Genomic DNA, 19,544 nt, shown 5'->3' with positions numbered 1-19,544 from the left:
TGATATAATTTGTCTCAAAAGTAGTACAACACACTGTAAAAATATTATTGAGAAAGCGCAGGTGGGATTTTTTTTTAATTTTCATTTATTGTCTAAAAGAAATGCACTACGAAATAACTGTGTACTCGGACCATTATTTAATGGCAGCATTAAATTTTAGAAATTGCATTTCAAAAATAATCACAGACAATTTCAAGCTATGAAAATAGAAAAAAAAAATTAAAGGTGCTGTACAATGTTTTTTTTCCTATTTGCAATAAGTATAGTTATTTTGTGGTAACAACATTTCAGTGATTGTGGGACATACAAAACTTAGAATAGTAACGGATATTGCATCGCTGTACAATAGACATCCTTAAGTGATGTACAGGGTAACTTACTTAGCAAGAGAACAAAACTCTCATTTTCAAATCTAAGAGTATTACTAATAACATCTTTTCCCCTTTTTTTCCTCTTTTTAATGTTTCAATGATTTTTTGTTCCTATTTGTTGTTAGTACAGTTATTTTATGGAAAACAACATTTCAATAATTGTCAGACCCACATAGCTAAGAATTGTAAGGGATATTTCCTCATGTACAATAAACACCTTTAAGTGATGTAATGAGGAACTTACAGAGCAAGAAAACAACACTCTCATTGCTGTGTTTCATCTGCTTTCTCTTATGGAATGATCATTCTTAGAACAATGTCAATATGGTCCCAATTATCAACACAAGTTGTGAATGCTTGAATTTCATCAGAAACTGCAAAACTTGTCTTTTTAATGCAACTATATGTTGGAATATATCAATAATTTGTAAACCTAATTTGGGGAAAGTTATCTTACAAATTTTGACATTTGTTGCCTGAGATTAGATATCTTTCCATTTGACAAATAGTACGAAAAACATGGAGGAAATTGAATAATAGGAAAAAAGTTGGAAACAAACTCATATTCAGCTCTTTTTAAGTATATTTGTAAAATCATGTATGATAAAATAAATTATTAGCTTACACACTTGATATCCCTTGCTTGAGATGTGAGGTTTTATGACAATAGAGACAGAAAACAAATAGAGGAAACTTATACTATAAAACTGTATTAGTATTTGTGATTTTTCAGATTGATGAAGATTTAAAGGAAAGTAAGGATGCTGAAAGAAAGAAAAATAAACAAAGATTAAGAGAAAAAAGGAAAAAGAGGGAAAAAGGTATGTTAATTTGTAATACTTTTATATTTGTTAAAGTCAAGGACGCAAATGTTTTTACTCAATGAATAAAATTTATTTTACAGAATTAATCCAAATTTTTCCAGACTTTGGACTTTCAAAAGATGGTGCCAGTTTTGTGTATAAATCAACGTCTTATAAATACAAAGGTTGCCAAAACCCCACCCTACATTTTCTTTACTTTTAACCACAAGGTGTGATCTGTCAACACAAAATTGTTTATGGAATATTCCCATTTTCCTGACTAGAGAACTTAATAATTTTTTTCAGCAAAATAATCAAATGATGGTACCAATATTGTGTAATCAACTCTCCCTGCATTTTTTATACGCCCGTTTACGGGACGTATTATGGTATACAGTTGTCCGTCCGTCGTCAACATGTTGACAATAACTCAAAAACGCTTTAACCAGTTTGCATGAAACTTTGGTGAATTGTTTATATCTATTGACGTGAGCTCCCTTTCAATTTTTATAAATTTTGAATTATTACCGAGTAATGGAGTTTTATTCATTAAAAAAGGGGGATTTTCCAGTTTTCGGACATTAACTCAAAAATGCCTTGAGCAGTTTTCATGAAACTTCGGTGAATTGTTTATATCTATTGATGTGAGCTCCCTTTCAATTTTTATAAATTTTAGATTTTATGTTTCTGAGTTATGGGGTTTTATTCATTAAAAAAGGGGGATTTTCCAGTTTTCTAACAATACCTCAAAAATGCTTTGAGCAGTTTTCATGAAACTTTGGTGAATTGTTTATATCTATTGTCTTGTGCTCCCTTTCGATTTTTATAAATTTTAGATGATACGTTTTTGAGTTGTGGGGTTTTGTTCATTAAAAAAGGGGGATTTTCCAGTTTTTGGAGAATAACTCAAAAGTTCTTTGAGCAGTTTTAATGAAACTTTGGTGACTGGTTTATATCTATTTAAATAAACTCCATTTAGATTTTATAAATTTCTGATATGACATTGAGGAGTTATGGAACTTTATTCTTTGAAAAAGCAACGGGCGTATCATGTGCTCATGGCGCAGCTCTTTATTTACTTAATTTCCTTGAAACTTCACAGACAAGTTGCACAACTATTGATGGGCATCTCCAATTGTGGAGTTGTTAAGAGTACCCCTCCAAAACCCATTTTTTTTTATATTCTATCTTTGCATATGTTTAAAGGTTTATTAAAGACCATTATCTATTGCTTAAAAAACTTTCTGGACAGTTGACAAAATTGAATATTTTGATGGAAAAACAGGACATTAGCAAAACAGCACCCCAATTAAAATTTATATAATGCTTCATTATTGCTTACATCTATATACATGGAATCAGGTATTACTTTGTTCTATTTGTAAACATTTTATTGGAAAAAAAATTAATATAACTTCTGACAAATTTTTTTAAATTTTTGTTTTCATTTTTTATTTTAGATCAAGAGGCAATGAAAGAATATTTGTCAGGACAAGAAGAAATAGATGCTGTGTTAGGTCACAGCACTGATGAAATACCAAAAGTATTTGTACATCAACCTAAAAAGTAAGAATTTAACTTTGAATGCATTTTGTAGGTATATTTACTTAGAGGATTTTTCTTTTTGCTCATATAAATTAATGATCTATATCCAAATACATGTATTCTACACTGGGATAATCAAAACATAAATATAACCCTGATCTGAAGGAGGGGGTGTAATGGTTTACCCCTGTCCCTCCCTAACCTGGGACAGTGGTGTTACAGTACAACATAAGAACAAACTATAAAAATCAGTTGAAAAGAGCTTAACTCATCAGATCGATACAAAGCAAATACATCTAACAAAAATGAAGAGTATGTTTTTACGGTTTTATTGGCATTATTTTTAATTCATTATTTTAGAGACAAATGATCATCAGTGCTGTTACAAGTTATAAAATTGATATGTTTTCTTGTTTTCTCAAAGATATATATATATATATCTGCAATATTATTTTCGTTTAGAAAAAACCGTTCAAAAGATAAAGAAGGACAACAGGTAAGTTTTAGTTCATGTCAAGTTTTGTCTAATGCCAGATTTGATTGGTCAAGCTTATATTTGTCTGCAAACTTCATTTTAAGCAAACATATTTATCAGTGATGAAAACAAGAACTGGATGAAAAAAATTTAGGCTGGATTGAGAAATTTTTTATTCTCTCAAAATTTATATTTTCAAGTTAAATCTGGAAACCATGTGAATGGCATTAAACCATAAATAACCAAAAATAATTGGAATGAACTGTCTAAAATATGGTCTAGGCAATCTTTTTTTGTTGAAGATAATGTTGACCTTTACATGTCCGTTTTTGTTTTATTTATTGTTGGTTTGCCTTTTCGTTTCACTTTTCTTATAAAATCTCGACCATTTTACCATAAATAGGATGATAGCTATGGTTAAAACAAATGAAATCTTATTTTTAACTGGAGAAGTTTGGAAAATAATTCATTAATCGATAAATATCAAATAAAAAATATATTTTGAAAAATTTCAAAAACCCTTTTGTTAAGCATGTTCAGGTATGTGAGAAAATACTTCCGATTTACGGAAGAAATTTTAGACTTATCCGTTAAAAAAAGAATTGTTTTAAGTGTACTGAAGTGAGAAATTACAAAAAAGGAAACCTTTTTTTACCCATAATTCATTTTTTGATAGAATGAAGGGTTCGTAGAAGATGAGTCTTTACGAGAGGCAAGACAGAGGATGCATCGGTTATTAGACGATGCTTTTGCACTCATCTCACCTGCTGAATCTATAAACAATGGTGAAGGGTAGGTATATAAAGCCAAGCTTTTAGTTTATATAATAGAGTCTCATTTGTCGCAATAGGTTAAACATTAATAACTTAACCAGTAACTTGACTTGACGAACAAATGCTTTTATGAATAACAATGTGTAAGTAATTGCCTGACCACCAGGGGTCAAACTTATCATAGATGCAATTTTTGTTAGTCATAGATGAAAAGTCTCTATGAATTACATAAACCTGTAAAATGTTATATCTTGGAACTCTTCATTGATCCTAACAGTGAAATAACTTAATAATTTTATATGTAACCACCTCATTTTCTTGTGGTAGTAGTCTAACCTAATGTGAGGAGGTTGTGAATTCATTGCATGGCTGAGTCAAACCAAAAACTTTATTTTTTATATTTGCTACTTTTCGGCTAATCACATGTCATTCAGGAGAAACTGTAAAGACTGGTCGGATTGGAGTCAGAATAACATGTTTGAGTAGGGCAGACTATTACCTTATGAGCTACCTAGCATGTTCAAAATTTGTAGTACAAAGCAGGATATATTCATATGTCATTAACATGATATTGTCCTAAATATCACCAATTAATTAATCTCCAAACAAATATGTGCTTAAAGATTAACTATTATTCATATGACATTCAAACTATAAGCTTTGAAAATATTCTTGATGGACCTCAGAAAATATATAAGCATATACTTGCTTTATCAAATTTAAGTATTGAATTTATCTAAAGCATTGTGATGGATATGTGTTTTGTACATCTCAACTGAGAGAAACTTCTATCAACATTAAAATAATGTATAAAGATAACTCCTTGGCTTTATAACCATTACTTATCTTCCACTTTCAGTAGATAATTTACATAAATAAATGAATTTTGGGTTTTTCTCAATCTATAACTGGTTAGTGACTTGACGTGTACTATAATTTACCTAATTATATTTTCACAGAACAAAAAAAGTAGCAAAATCAGCTACCCCAATTAGAAAATTTACACACAGGTATAGGTGTATTTAAATGTGTCACTAAAATTGTAAAAAAATGTGTGTGAATTTGCAACCATCACAGCATGTTTTATATATATGGCAGATGTCTACCATTTATTTTGTTCACAATTCACAATTCATTCACATCTCCAATTAGTTTTAAATTTTGTCTTTCACTTTGACCTTTTAATTTGCATATTGAAATTTGAACAGATCTAGGAGAAGAAAAAGACATAGGTGATGATCTTATATTGTCTCAACTTATGTAGATTTTCTAGATGATGATGATGGAGAAAAGGATAACTTATCCTTTCTTTAATTTTGGAGACTTAATTCTAAGTTGATATTGTGCAAATCATAAATTAGATATCATACTTATTTTGACTGAATCATTCTAATGTGAAGTAGATCTGAAAGTTTTTGTTTCATTTGCATGGGAAGTTTAATTTTCTCCATGATCATCAATTTATTATCTCCCCTAACTAACTTGTCAGTATGCCTTTTGAATAATATGGTTGCTATGTTTTATAAGTTTTACATGTAATATTCTTTTATAATATGTATTTTTTCTTGATATGATGTGATAATTTTTTTACCTTTATGTACGAATGTTGCAAGTTCGTATAATGTAATTTTGTAGTGCCTGTGACAAAAGTCCTGCAAGCTGAGACAAAATTGTTGCTTTTATCTTATATTCTAACTGCAAGATCACACTATTCTTTCATGTATCAATAGGATGAGACTTGTAACTTTCTTTGTCCCAGGTTATATGCTATACCATTATACATTGTAATTGCTTTTAGGTGCCTTAAGTGTGCTTTTAGAAAAACTAAATTGGTTGGAATACTCCTACCACATAGCTTTTAGGACTTTTTAAATCAATTTAAAAGTATGTTATGTGTGATGTCGCGTACACATTTACCCCAACACCTTTTAATCTTACTTTTACCCAGTTTGTTTTGTTTTTAAACAACCTTCTATTGGAAAGATAGCAACAGTGTTCATACACTGATTGCAACAGGGCATTAAGCAAACAAATATTAGTCAATTATATTTCATGCATAGGACTAGAACAAATTAACAGAGAGTTGTTATTAACTTTAATGTGCAGAGGCATCAGGTCTGAAGTCCCTATTCTGATCAGACATGACGACATATTTATACATACCCTGCACCACAAAATGGAGAACCCTAGCAGGAGAGTCATACCCTTAAGATGAAGTCTATATACTGCCTCCCTGTAACTCTTCAACCAAACCCGGCCTGGTCAAACCAAAGACTTTAAAATTGGTAATACATGCTTTTGATGGTCCTTTTAATTCTGTTGACAGTTATGATTTTTCTACTCTCTATACTACACTTCCACACAATCTTATCAAGAAAAAGTTTTCATATTTAAGTAAATGGTCTTTTGAAAAATCTCATTGCAAATTTATTTGCTGTAACTTGTTTAAAGCCTTTTTCTGTAACGAAAAAGGAAAGTATGCTAGATACACTTACTGGAAATGTGAAGATATGATTGAAGCTTTAAATTTTCTCCTGGACAACATATATGTACGTTTCGGCGATCAAGTGTATCGACAAGTAGTAGGTATTCCTATGGGCACTAACTGCGCCCCTTTAATAGCAGATTTATTCCTGTATTGCTATGAATCTCAGTTTATGACCAAACTCAGTAAAGACACGTCATTGTTACATTTGGTTGATACATTCAACAATACCTTCCGTTATCTGGATGATATTTTTTGTTAAATAATTCAGAGTTCTCTAAATATACTACCAAAATTTACCCAAAAGAACTTACTTTAACTTAATCTATCATAAACAGCAGTAGTTGTCCTTTTCTAGATTTGGACATTTCAATCTCTAAAGGAAAACTCCATACTAAAATTTACGACAAAGGACGACTTTTCATTCCCTATTGTTAATTTTCCTTTTTTAGACAGCGATGTTCCTTTGGCTCCATCATACGGTGTTTATATATCCCAACTCGTTCGTTATGCCGGTGTGTATAGTGATGTCATAGATTTTAACGAATGTAATCAATGCATCACTGGTAAATTATTAAGTCAGGGATTTTGTTACCATAAATTACGTAAACTTTTACTAAATTCTTTCATAGATACAAAGATTTGATTAGTAAATTTTGTTGATTAAAAACGGTATTTCACATCCTAAATTTTACGGTAATATTGTACTTAAAGCGCGGAAATCACTATGTGATCCGTGTAAACTCATCGAACCTTTAAACAAACTTATTAGTAAAGGTTATCTTACCAATGTTGTAATTAGATCTTTGAATATAGTTTACATTGGCACTAATATCGATTTTGTCATCAGCAAATTAAAACATAACTAAATTTGTATTCTTTTCAAACGGGATGTATAAAGACACACCCACGTTCATTTTGATCTATAAATGAGTATAAAGAGGTTAACTCCTAATTATCCTACTGCCTGTCGATACATTTATTTTTGGCATTGCACAAGTCATGTCTTCTTTGACTGTCCATGACGTTAAAATACGTGTTTCTCGTTTCTCGTTTTTATATAGATTAGACCGTTGGTTTTTCCGTTTGAATGGTTTTACACTAGTAATTTTTTGGGGCCCTTTATAGCTTGCTGTTCGGTGTGAGCCAATGCTCCGTGTTGAAGGCCGTACCTTGACCTATAATGGTTTACTTTTATAAATTGTAACTTGGATGGAGAGTTGTCTCATTGGCACTCATACCACATCTTCCTATATCTATAAATCCTTGGGATGTGTTTTAGTTGATTTTAGTCTCTGATGCATGATTTTTTATTAGTAATTGTTTTTTGGCTTTTAATCGGCTGTCAGTAACTGCGAGTACTCTCAAATCGTACTTTCTTGTTTATTTGACCTGGTGATACTAATTGTAATGCTTTTTTGTTATTTAATGTTTACTTATTCAGGGTTATATCTGGTTTATATACCAGCTTTTATAAGTGTTTGGTATTACTATAAATTTTCACTTCTTCGTACTATGAACATCAAAATTATTTATTTTGTAAAAATATTTCCTTTCTCCATTTGAACTGTACATGTATACCTAACAACAAAATTATTTTCATTTACCTGTGTTTAAAGTAATTGCAAATGGCTGATATTTTTTATCAAGCATATTGTTTTTCTTAAATTGTTTAACATTTCACAGCGGAATAACATGTTACTTTAATTATTCTTCCCTTAGTTTATTTATTTTGTATTTACATTGTATCATAGATCAAATTTATTTGTTCAGTGTATGTTCACTGGTGTTAATATGTCTTTTAATTGAGTTAAGCCATTTCAATTGATATTTTATAGTGTTTCTTTCTATTTTGTGATGTTACACTATTGTTTCAGATAAGGGTGAAGGTTTGGTACCATTAAAACGTTTAAACCCGCTGCAATTGTTTGCACCTGTCCTAAGTCAAGAATCTGATGTTCAGTAGTTGTCGTTTGTTGATGTGGTTCATGGTTTTACACTAGTAATTTTTGGGGCCCTTTATAGCTTGCTGTTCGGTGTGAGCCAAGGCTCCATACTTTTACCTATAATGGTTTACTTTTATAACTTGCCATCTTCTCATCTTTTTTCTATACAATAGTATAACCACATGGTTCCATTAAGCTAAAATAATTGTAAAGATAGATCTTATATTATATCCTGCTTGTTTATTAGAATCATACACACCAGCATTTTCCTAACTGTAGTTTGCTGCATGGAAAATCAATAGAGCATGGTATAATTTTAGCTCAGTTGGCCCTTTGGGCTATTCTCTTCACTTGGAGTCAAATGTCCAACTTTGTTAACTTTTACATCAAATTTTCTTCTCTGAAATTACCAGGCCAATTGCAACCAAACTTGGTGACAGTCATCCTAAGAGTATTAAATTTTAAAAATTGTGTCCAATGAACCTGCCACACAACCAATGTGGCCACCATTGCTAAAAATAAAACATATGGGTAAAATGCAAGTATTGGCTAATATCTTGAAAACTGTTATAGACACATGATTGATAGAGAAATCAGGCAGGGGGCAGAAATGTTCAGAATGTCAAATCTACCTATTGTTATACTGTCCATTTTTACCAGAATTGTCACACAACTCCTTATAGGAGTTATTGCCCTTAAATGACAATTTAATTATTTTTCGTTATTATCATGACAACTATATTAGATATAGATATAGATACAGAAACTTTAAACAGAAAAAATGATCAGCAATACAAGATGTACAAATAAGTCAACATGGCGAAAAATGCCAGATGACTCTTATAGGAGTTATTGTCATTAAATACTGATTTTTTTTTACCGATTATTGTGATTTTGTCTTTTATTTTGAAAGCCATAGTAAAAAGAGGAAACTATAAGCAACAAAAATTATCAACAAGACAAGACCATGGCCCAAATTGTCAGTCCACACTTTTTAGGAGATATTGCCTTCAAATGATGATATTTGGGGTAAAGATTGTATTCATGCAATCAAACTCTTATGGGGCTGACTTGATAGTTATCAATTTTTCAGAATTTATCACTTCTTTTGAGATAAATAAAACAAAATTTATTGAGTACAACATTCTATGCAACCTATCCACAAACATTTCAAAGAATTTATCAATGAAATGTATACTCAAAAACTCAAGTTACAGAATGATGTGTTTGTGAGTTTGTTTATTCCACATTGGCTAGGGAGGGTTGAGATCTCACAAAACATGTTTAACCCCGCCTCATTTTTGCGCCAGTCCCAAGTCGGGAACCTCTGGCCTTTGTTAGTCTTGTATGTTTTTTTAATTTTGGTTCATTTATATGTTTCGGAGTATAGTGTGATGTCCATTTTCACTGGACTAGTATACATTATTGTTTAGGGGCCAGCTAAAGCCTGCCTCCGTGTGCGGGATAAAATCCCGCTGTGAAATCCCACTGTGAAATCCCGCTGTGTTGAAGACCCATTGGTGGCCTTGGGCTGTTTTCTGCTCTTTGGTCAATTGTTGTCTCTTTGATGCATTCCCTGTTTCCATTCTCAATTTTATTGCGTATAACCATATTTGTCAAAAAAATACATAAATTGTGCATGGTGCATGATGCATGAATCTAGTATCTGTTTTAAAAATATCAATGATATTGTTGTCAAAGTAATATTAAAAATTGGAGTTATCTACCTTTGTCTATAATTGTAGTTGATCCAATTCATAGTATTGCCTTCCAATGCTGTTTAAATTTTAGTTCCCACTGCAAAATAAATGCAATATTTACCCGTCAGTGCTCACAAGCACTTTGATTGACCTAATATCTTGAAAACTATAAAAGATAGATAGAAAATCATTCAATACAAATATTCTTATTGCCTTGCATCTATTTTATGCAAAATTGCCAGGTGAGCAAAAAAGGCTCCTTTGAGCCTCTGGTTGTATAAATTGTATTTTTTATTAGCTCATATCATATTAAAATATAATGTCACTTTGCAGTTTTTTTTATATTACATTGTTGAAGTTTGCAACATAACAAAGTAAGATTCAGTATTTTCAGATATATATTAGAAATAGTTTTTTTTTGGTGCCGGAACATTTTCCATCTCTTAAAGTTTCCTGAAGGGATAATTACTGGTTAAAATATATCCACTCACAGGATTGAATAAATAATTTTGTACTAGTAACATTCTAACTAATTTTTGAAATTTTACAGAAACAAAGTCTCACCTGAAAATAAGACACAGACCAAACAAGGGTAAGTTGGGTTTACAGTAAATGCATGACCAGTTCTAGATAATGAAAGCTGTGGTACTGGGAAGGTTACAAAACTGAAGAAAACAAGGTTCAATGAGATGTATATTCATGATTTAGTTTTGAGCCAGTACAGTTTATTTTCATTTATTTAGCAATAGTCATGGGTTGTCTTTTATTCTTATCCCAAGGACTTTCCAAAAAGCTAAATTACAACCCATTGCTGTTGACCAACAGTCTAGGATGTAATTTGTTATTTAAAGTCATTAGGAAACTGTGCAGTGAATGATTCAGTGAGCTGTAAACCAAAAAAACTTCAAAGAAGAAAGTAGGCCAATCAAGACATTGTCCTAAAAAAGCATATACAGTAAAGTAGATGGAAAAATTATACAGAATTTTTTTTTTTTTTATTCCTGATGATAAAACACACAATTTAGTAGGATTTAATTATTTTGCAATAACTAAAAATTATATTGCTTATATGATTGTCAAATATAATGTATTTAGAATTGATAGAGAGTCATATGTTGATATGCATGAGTATAATTGTTATATATATTTATGATATTTTTAAATGTTTCCAGAGAAGATATTTTATCAGATAACTCTTCAGTCTTTGAGTACATGTAAGGAAAACATAATATCCCATTTTTGTTTTGTTACTGAAACATGGAAATATATTCTTTGGATGTGCCAATCAATTTAAAAAACCTTACATTTTTTGCATAGTTGAAGCAGAATCTGCCAAAAATGTTTACAGTCTTGAAACTGCAAACCATCCTTTATGATTTAAAATTGAATTTGCCAGTTAAATAAAAATAATTGGTTAACACCAGAATAGAATTGGATGTAAAATGATTACAGTTGTCATCTAATGCTGTTGTGTTTATATTTCCACATTTTTATTCTGCTACAATTCTGCAAAAAAGTAACCAGTTGATAAAAATTTCCATTTTTACAGTTTTCACATTATGACTCAGTTATGTAAGGAAAAATATCACAACTGTTAAAAATATGTAGTCAGATTAAAGAAAAACATTGGTAGATCATCTCCCTGTATTTCCTTCTGAGCTGAGTTAGTTCATATCCTGTTGTTGTATTCATATTTAGAGAGAAAAGTTATGTTCAGAGAAATGTCTTTTTCTTTAATCTAGTAGACTTTTTACAAATTTTCAACTTTTGCCTCACTTATGGCAATAACCTAATAGACCACTTTCGAGTTTGTTGCATTTCCGTCAAAAAGTTTGGTTTTAGTGAACATCATCCGTGCATTTGGGGGCATCGTCACTTCCTTCCCATGTTGAGCGAGTGGTTGAAAAAATATGATGCTATATTGCACAATTATTCAGCTAATTAAATTCTTATAATTGATGATCAGCACTGCTGTCATTGGGGAATTGTGATTAAGTACCTACGGAACAAACATTATTTCTAGTGTATCCTGCATAATGACAATCACGAAGACGATTAATGAACTTTAATAGTGCAGGGATACAAGCGGTCCCCTCTATCTGGTAAATGACGTCATAAAGGCGCGCATAATTGACATACTTTTCCGGTCATAAAGGCGTGCATAATTGACATACTTTTCCGGTGAAGGTCAAAACTCGAAAGTGGTCTATTGGAAACACCACTGATTCAGACAACAATTTTTAAACTTTAAACATAAAACAAAAACTGTTTTAAAAATGTCTCTATTATTTAAGTTACATTTATTCAATCAATCATTTAGCTACAGATATTTTATCTGCTAATGTTTCTCAACAAGCTACTCAAAATAAATCTATTTCTCAGAGCTTAATGATGTTGGAAAGTTTTTTTATTTTATTTATAATTTATTCAATTAAGGTAATTATATTTAAAAAGCTTGGAATTTATAGAAAAAAGTATCTTCCCACCAATTAAAGTACTGTGAATTTATTATTATCCATGGAATACCAATTGATCATGGATTTTGTGGGTATAAGTGAACCATGAATTGATTTGTTCAATGAAGTACACATTTTTTATAGTCTGATGTGCAAACTTTGGCAACACCATGCATTCAAATATCTACAAGAATACAATTTTTCCTCCAGCCATGAAAATTGGTTTCCATGAAAATAAATGAATCCACAGTATAACTTTGTTTTATTTGAAAATAAATACTGGCCAATGTCAGTTAGTTAATTTACTGTACTACACTGATATCAGTGAATGGAAACTGGTTCCTGTGTACATTCACACTTCATTTCTGTACAAAATTCTGATTCTAATGAAAGAAAGAATAAAAAAAAATCATTGCATTAGTTCAGGAATTTGATAGCAATTTAGCTGAGAAATAGATTTATTTTTAATAGCTTAATAATTTATGTATGTCAATAAGTTTTGTTTAAATACAACAGGTTCTTAATTGTTTCCTTGAGCATTTTTAATCTTATGTTGGAATTTTTGAATTTTAAATTTAATTTTTCCTCAGCATTTTTGTCATATTTATTATTCACTAAATAACATTATCAAATGATTCACTATTTACATCTTTAGATTTTTTTAAGAAGAAAAATATTGAAAAGAGAATGACTTTTATCCATGCAAGCTGTCATTCCCGTTTCAAAGAAAATCTTGGGAGTATTGATGGTGCTTTAAATGTGAAAATAACATGAAAAAGTAATTTACTCACAACATGTGAACACAAAAATTTCAAGGGAAGTGACCATGAAACCTCATGCACTTTCATACTTTTATTTCATATTTATAATATAAATTAGACATGCAATGACGTTTACATTGACATCAAAATAATCTTCAAGTAGTATTTACATTAATATTAATTGTACAAGATTTTAGTTTAGCTACAGAAGCAGTAGAAATATTTTCATTACAATATTTCAGTTGAATTTTAATTTTTTTCCAGATTTAGAGCAGATGATTTAAAAGCCCAATCAGGTAATTTGTAGTTTCATTTTGACAGCTTGAAAAGCACATATTGCTTTTTTACAATTTTCTTAGGTTTGATATCTTAAGAAATATCCTAGAATCAAATCCCAATTATTACTTATTGCCTTGATGTACTTTATAGCAGCATTAGAAATAGATGTTACGTAAGAAGAATTGTATTGGTTACTGGCTGTAGTCTGTAAGGAGTAGGCCCAGTAAGACCCCTTTTTGGCCCCAAAATATAGCAGTTTTACAAAATTGTTAAACTGTAAATTTTTAGCTATTTATTGGAAAGAAGAATACTTCTGTTACATTAGTATGGACTGTTTTTGACAATACAATGCACATGTATCGGGTAGTAGCATCATTAAGTCATGCTAAATTACTGAAATCTTCGAAATTTTAGCATTTTGGTTAATATTTAGACGGTTTCCGTCTGAAATGGAAGTGGCTGCATCTGTGTTCATTCTTAATATTTAAATGTAAGTTGTATTTGATGATAATACATAATATATATAAAGGTTGAGAATGAACACGGATGCGGCCACTTTCATTTTTGACAAAAACCATCTGAAAAGTGACATATTATGGCTTATTTGATAGATTTTTCATATTCAAGCTTGAATTTGAGCGTCTTCAATGACTAAATCAGTTCAAATCTTTCACATAAACTAATTGAATCGACTGAAGTAGACACTTAAAGTGTGTAAAAAGTGTCTAAAATCTTTCATCAGATGAACCTGAATTTTGAGGCCAAAATCGGCCCTTACCGGACCTACTCCTTTGGTGCTTGTAAATAACTTGGAGTGCCCCGTTAGTAAACTTATTTTGATAATGTCAAGTAAAAAGTGCAAAAAAATATTACTCCTCAATCTATTCTGTGGTACATTACTCAACCATTTGCATAGTTATAAGGTAGATGAAGGGTCTTATTTGAGTTTTGATTGCAAATAACTACAATCAATGGGTATAGAATTTTACTGAAATTAGCATACTGTGGATTCATTTTAATTAGTTGGATACCAATTTTCGTGGGTTTCGTTGGTTCAGGTGAACCACTAATTCAAATGTTCAACAAATTCCAAATTTTCTATAGGCTTTGTATGCAGAGATTGGCAAAACCACAAATCAAATATCCACGAAAATGCAAGTTTTCCTTGATCCATGAAAAATTAATACCCACGAAAATTAATGAATCCACAGTATTCACTGCAAAAATGAAATATATTTTTAAGATTATTCTGTCAAAATAAAAAAGTAAAATTATTTTAGTGTATGTGGATGTTTTTTTTTTTCTATTTGAAAAGAAAATGCTTTGATTGATAAATAAACTTTAATACTTCATAAGAGCTATCTTCTCATATTTTATTTTAAAAATAGTTTTCTTTGGATACACATAAAGTACTTTTCCATGTATAAACAAAAGAGTAGTTACTTCTTAAGTATTTTTTCATGAGTATATGCAGGTTTTTCTCAAATAGAGTATTAATTCATATTTTTAATCATCCGAGATTTTGAATATATTTCTATATACTAAATTTTACCAACCTTCAAATCAAAGAACCCTAAGTGTGTCAACTCTTTGTGGTCATGGTGGTATCTGTTCGCAGCGCTCATTTCTGAATTTATTCTCGTTTTCCAGTGGCATTCCAAATTTTCTTCTTGACCCAGTTTATTCTATTACATGACCTACATACTGTATTCATTGTTTAGTTGCTCTCCTCCTGAACATGCATGAAATATTTCCACTGGATGCAATGTGACATTAAGGTGTTCATACAATTAATATGATTTCTAAAAACACTGTTTATTTTTTATAGAGAAGAAACATGAGCCAATGTTTGTACATACAAACCATACACCAATGCCAGAAACGCTGCAGACTTGGAGTCCTTACAGAGCTGCTGACCAAGTAGCACTTATATCTATGCCTAATTCTATGGTAAGCTATACAGAAGTGTTGATCAAGTAGCTCTTTTATCCATCCTATTTCTTTTTGTAACTTCGTACAGAAGTGTTGATTAAGTAGCACTTTTACCCATGCCAAGTTCTATGTTGTGTCCATACAAAATTGCTGCTCAAGTAGACATTTTACCCATGCCCAATTTTGAAGATAGTCCAAATAGAGCTGAGATATTAATAGCAATTACGGTATATCTTTGTTTAGTTGTGCAAGTGGCTTGTGCTTTCAACTCCAATCTTGATTGTCAAGGATTGTCAGTTTTCATGCACAATACAATTTCAAAATAATTCTGAGCTCTTTTTTTCACTGAATGTTGAGCAACCAACTCTCAGTGATATCAAATATTTTATAGTAGGAATTCTATCCATGCATTTATATAAAGTCCATTTAAAACTGTAGGTTAAAAAGCACAGAAACAATTTACTGTAAATTCAGAAATTATTGCGAAAAATGCGACCGGGTAATAATCGCAATAATTTAAATTCAAATTTTGAAATTTTTTTATATGAATTAAACAGGATTTTTCTCAATATCGCAAAAATTAAAATCTCATTTTAGTCTAAAATGACAAAATCGCAATAATAAATGCACGCAATAATTTCTGAATTTACAGTACCCAAATGAATGGGGAAAAAATAATTAGAATATAAAATATGGAGAAGTGGTATGGTTACCAATGAGACTATTATCCTACAAAGACCAAATGACAAGGATGTTATCAACTATAGGTTTCTGTATGACCATCAACAATAAGCAAAACCCATACCACATAGAAAGCTATAAAGGCCCCACATGACAGAATGTAAAAAAATTTGAATGAGAAAAAACGCAACAGCCTGATTTATGTCCACAAAACAACAATCGAAAAACAATATGATATACAGTAACAATCGACAACTACTTATTTACAGGTTCCTGACTTGGTACAGGCACAAGAATGTGGCTGGGTTAAACATGTCTGCAGGCACCCAACCCTCCCCTAATCTGGGACAGTTGTTTAACAGCACAACATAAAAAAAAATATAAAAATCAGTTGAAAGGGCTTTACTCATCAGATCGATACAAAGCAAAACAAACAACTAACAAAAACACTAAAGACACAAAGAACCAATCTGGGAGTACTTGCAGTTGTTGAAAAGTATTTCCAAGACAATAACAACAAATTAATGAATCATGTATCCAGACAAAATATCATTCAGTACATGTCCAATTGATTTAGTGTAATGACATCATAAACAGTCTAAGAAAACATCAGCTATATCTTATGTTATAAACACAAGCAGAATCAATAGCATTAAACACATTTCCAACAAATTTGATATGTTCTTTTACTAATAAATAAATATTTAAGTAGTACATGTATTTAATATATTCTACCAGTTGCAAATAGTCGCTGTTGAATAACTCATTTTGTTGCCATTAATGGTGAATTTGATGTCTTATAAAAATTTAATAGAAAATGTAAAATTTTAATAAATTTAATCTAATAATGAGTGTGTATTATTACAGCAAACATCGTTAGGGAGAGATTTTAACAGAAAGAGTCCTGGAAAAAGACCAGTGGCAAATGTTAACTACAATGGTCCAACATTGACCACAGAACCTCCAAAACCTATTCTTTTGAGGACTATGGATTTAGATAAGAGTGGAGGACCAAAGGAACATAGAAAATCTGGAAATTATGAACCAAGTAGATCCACAATGCTGAATGACATTGGAGCAACTAAAAGCTCAAATTTATCTGGTCTTAAATCTAGTCATATTGGTTCAAAAGAGCCTTCTCAGCAAAGTGTTGAAATGAAAAATCTAAATGGCAACGTGTCTCATTCTAAACCTCATAGACCTCATTCCAAAACATCAAAAGATATGGATGAGACAGATATTGTGACAACAAACCTTTCTCAAAAGGTAGCAACTCCTGATCAAACAATTCAATCTATCCGTGATGAGCTACGCAGTATTGTTAATTCAAATACATCACCTTCAAAGACCAGACATTCCATGGCAGATATATCATAGTCTACATTTAAGTTTTGTAATTTGTTATTATTTACAGAGCGTTTGGTGAGTTTGATACCTCCAATTACAATTTTCAGAATTCATACTGTTTATTGGAGGGCTAAAATATCATGGCTCAATGAAGAGCAAAGGGCAGTTATAATTTATCAAGGTTAAATTTTATGCTAATGCCAAAGGAATGACAATTTTAACACTGCAACTGTGAACTAAATTTATAAAGCATATAAAAAACAGATGTAAAGTTTTTATTTTTATAATTAAACTGCCTTGCAGTTCCAAAATTATCCAATGTGATATTTGATTTTCTTTTGCTCCAGCTGGATAGGAAATTTATGTCACTGTTAAAGGATCAGTAGAAACTGAATATGGTTCTGTGATAACTTTTTTAGCAAACGCTCTATTTGGTCATGTCTTAGCAATGGATTTCATTAATTTATGTAGTAATTGTGTTAAAATTGCATTGAAGTTAAATGGTAGAAATATTGAATTAACAAAAACAAATTATATACTATAAAATATATAGTTCCATTATCATTTAGGTAATTGTAGTATAAGTCAATTACTAAACTTGCATGTACTTCACGCTTTTAAATTGATTTAAAATCGCATGGTCACTTTATTATGTAGGTAACAGGTTTTAGAGGGAAAAAAACAAGCAAAAAAAAAAAAGACTCATTAAATGTGACTGAAAACAGATTGGAAAAATTGCAATATTTTAATGATATTTTTCTCTTAAAAAATGAAATTTTTGAATTAGCCTTACAAACTTATATTGCAATATAATAATTTATACTCATAAACCATAAATTATTAAGTTGTTATACACACATATCAATATTTAAGCTCATTATCATGTGTATTGTATATTTTGTATCATAAATACATATCAAAATTATGTTGAGTAGACAAATTGTAGATATGTAAATAATTAAATGAAAATAATTTATTTGTAAATATTGTTAATTATGCAAAAACAGATGTTACCATCTACAGACAATTTGTGGTTTATTTAAAAAAATGTTTTAGAAACTTTTATGTATGAATTACACAATTTGATAATAATATAATTTTGCTACAATTCCACAACTTTTTTTTTATCTTTGTCTGTGACTTGATACTATTCCAATAAGAATCTTTCATCTACATTGTAAAATCTAAAAAAAGGTATCTAATGGGCTGTTCAGATTTATTGACAAATACAGTCAAAAATTCCAAACACATGTAGTTCTTAGAAATAGGGTGTTTCTAAAAATTCCTTTTAAGATGGGTAGTACCTTTTTATATACAAACCTTGGAATTTTTTGGTAACTCATTTGATGGGTAATTTTGCTCAATTGATTTTTATACGACCGCAAAAAAAAATTTGCGATCATATATTGGTATGATGTTGGCGTCTTCGTCGTCGTCGTCGTCCGAAGACACATTGGTTTTCGCACTCTAACTTTAGTTTAAGTAAATGGATCTCTATGAAATTTTACCATAAGGTTCAATACCACTAAAGGAAGGTTGGGATTGATTTTGGGGGTTATGGTACCAACAGTTAAGGAGTTAGGGGTCAAAAAGGGGCCAAAAATAAGCATTTTTGTAACTTCCAGACATAACTTGTGTGTTAGTGTATGGATCTCTCTGACATTGTACCAAAAGATTCCATATCACAAAGGGAATGCTGGGATTGATTTGGGGGGTAATTGCCTCAAAATTTTAGGAATTAGGGGCCAAAAAAGGGGCAAAAGACAAGCATTTTTATATGGACAAATAGTTTAGTACAAAACATAATTTATAGCAGTGTAAGGGAGATAAATCAAATTCATCATTTGAATTACCTCCCTTACACTGCTTTTTAATTATGTATAAAGTAATGGTTAATGAACAATTAAGGCAATTTAAAACAGTAAGGGAGGTAATCCACATACAACATTTTGATTACTTCCCTTACACTGCTTTTAAATCATGTTTAAAG

General features: G+C 30.6%; 1 protein-coding gene across 3 annotated transcripts in view; it reads left to right on the top strand.

Moving 5' to 3' along the window:
• Nucleotides 1-18,289, top strand: part of LOC127704446 (uncharacterized) — a 49,710-nt gene extending 31,421 nt beyond the window's left edge. For 2 of the 3 annotated variants that reach the window (XM_052208494.1, XM_052208492.1), the window contains exons 9-17: nucleotides 1,105-1,192; nucleotides 2,635-2,740; nucleotides 3,182-3,215; nucleotides 3,871-3,986; nucleotides 5,176-5,199; nucleotides 10,649-10,690; nucleotides 13,580-13,611; nucleotides 15,423-15,544; nucleotides 17,075-18,289. In XM_052208494.1, the coding sequence (XP_052064454.1) occupies nucleotides 1,105-1,192; nucleotides 2,635-2,740; nucleotides 3,182-3,215; nucleotides 3,871-3,986; nucleotides 5,176-5,199; nucleotides 10,649-10,690; nucleotides 13,580-13,611; nucleotides 15,423-15,544; nucleotides 17,075-17,584 (1,074 nt within the window). In that variant the 3' untranslated portion in view covers nucleotides 17,585-18,289. The remainder of the gene's footprint in view (nucleotides 1-1,104; nucleotides 1,193-2,634; nucleotides 2,741-3,181; nucleotides 3,216-3,870; nucleotides 3,987-5,175; nucleotides 5,200-10,648; nucleotides 10,691-13,579; nucleotides 13,612-15,422; nucleotides 15,545-17,074) is intronic. The other variant, XM_052208493.1, reaches the window with a different exon arrangement.
• The last annotated feature ends 1,255 nt before the right edge of the window (nucleotides 18,290-19,544 follow it).

Source organism: Mytilus californianus, unplaced genomic scaffold (genome assembly GCF_021869535.1).
Source record: "Mytilus californianus isolate M0D057914Y unplaced genomic scaffold, xbMytCali1.0.p SCAF_6, whole genome shotgun sequence".
In the NCBI taxonomy this organism is placed as follows: Eukaryota; Metazoa; Mollusca; class Bivalvia; order Mytilida; family Mytilidae; genus Mytilus; species Mytilus californianus.
The sequence above is the reverse complement of the archived record's forward strand: the minus strand, read 5'-3'. Positions and strand labels throughout refer to the sequence as shown.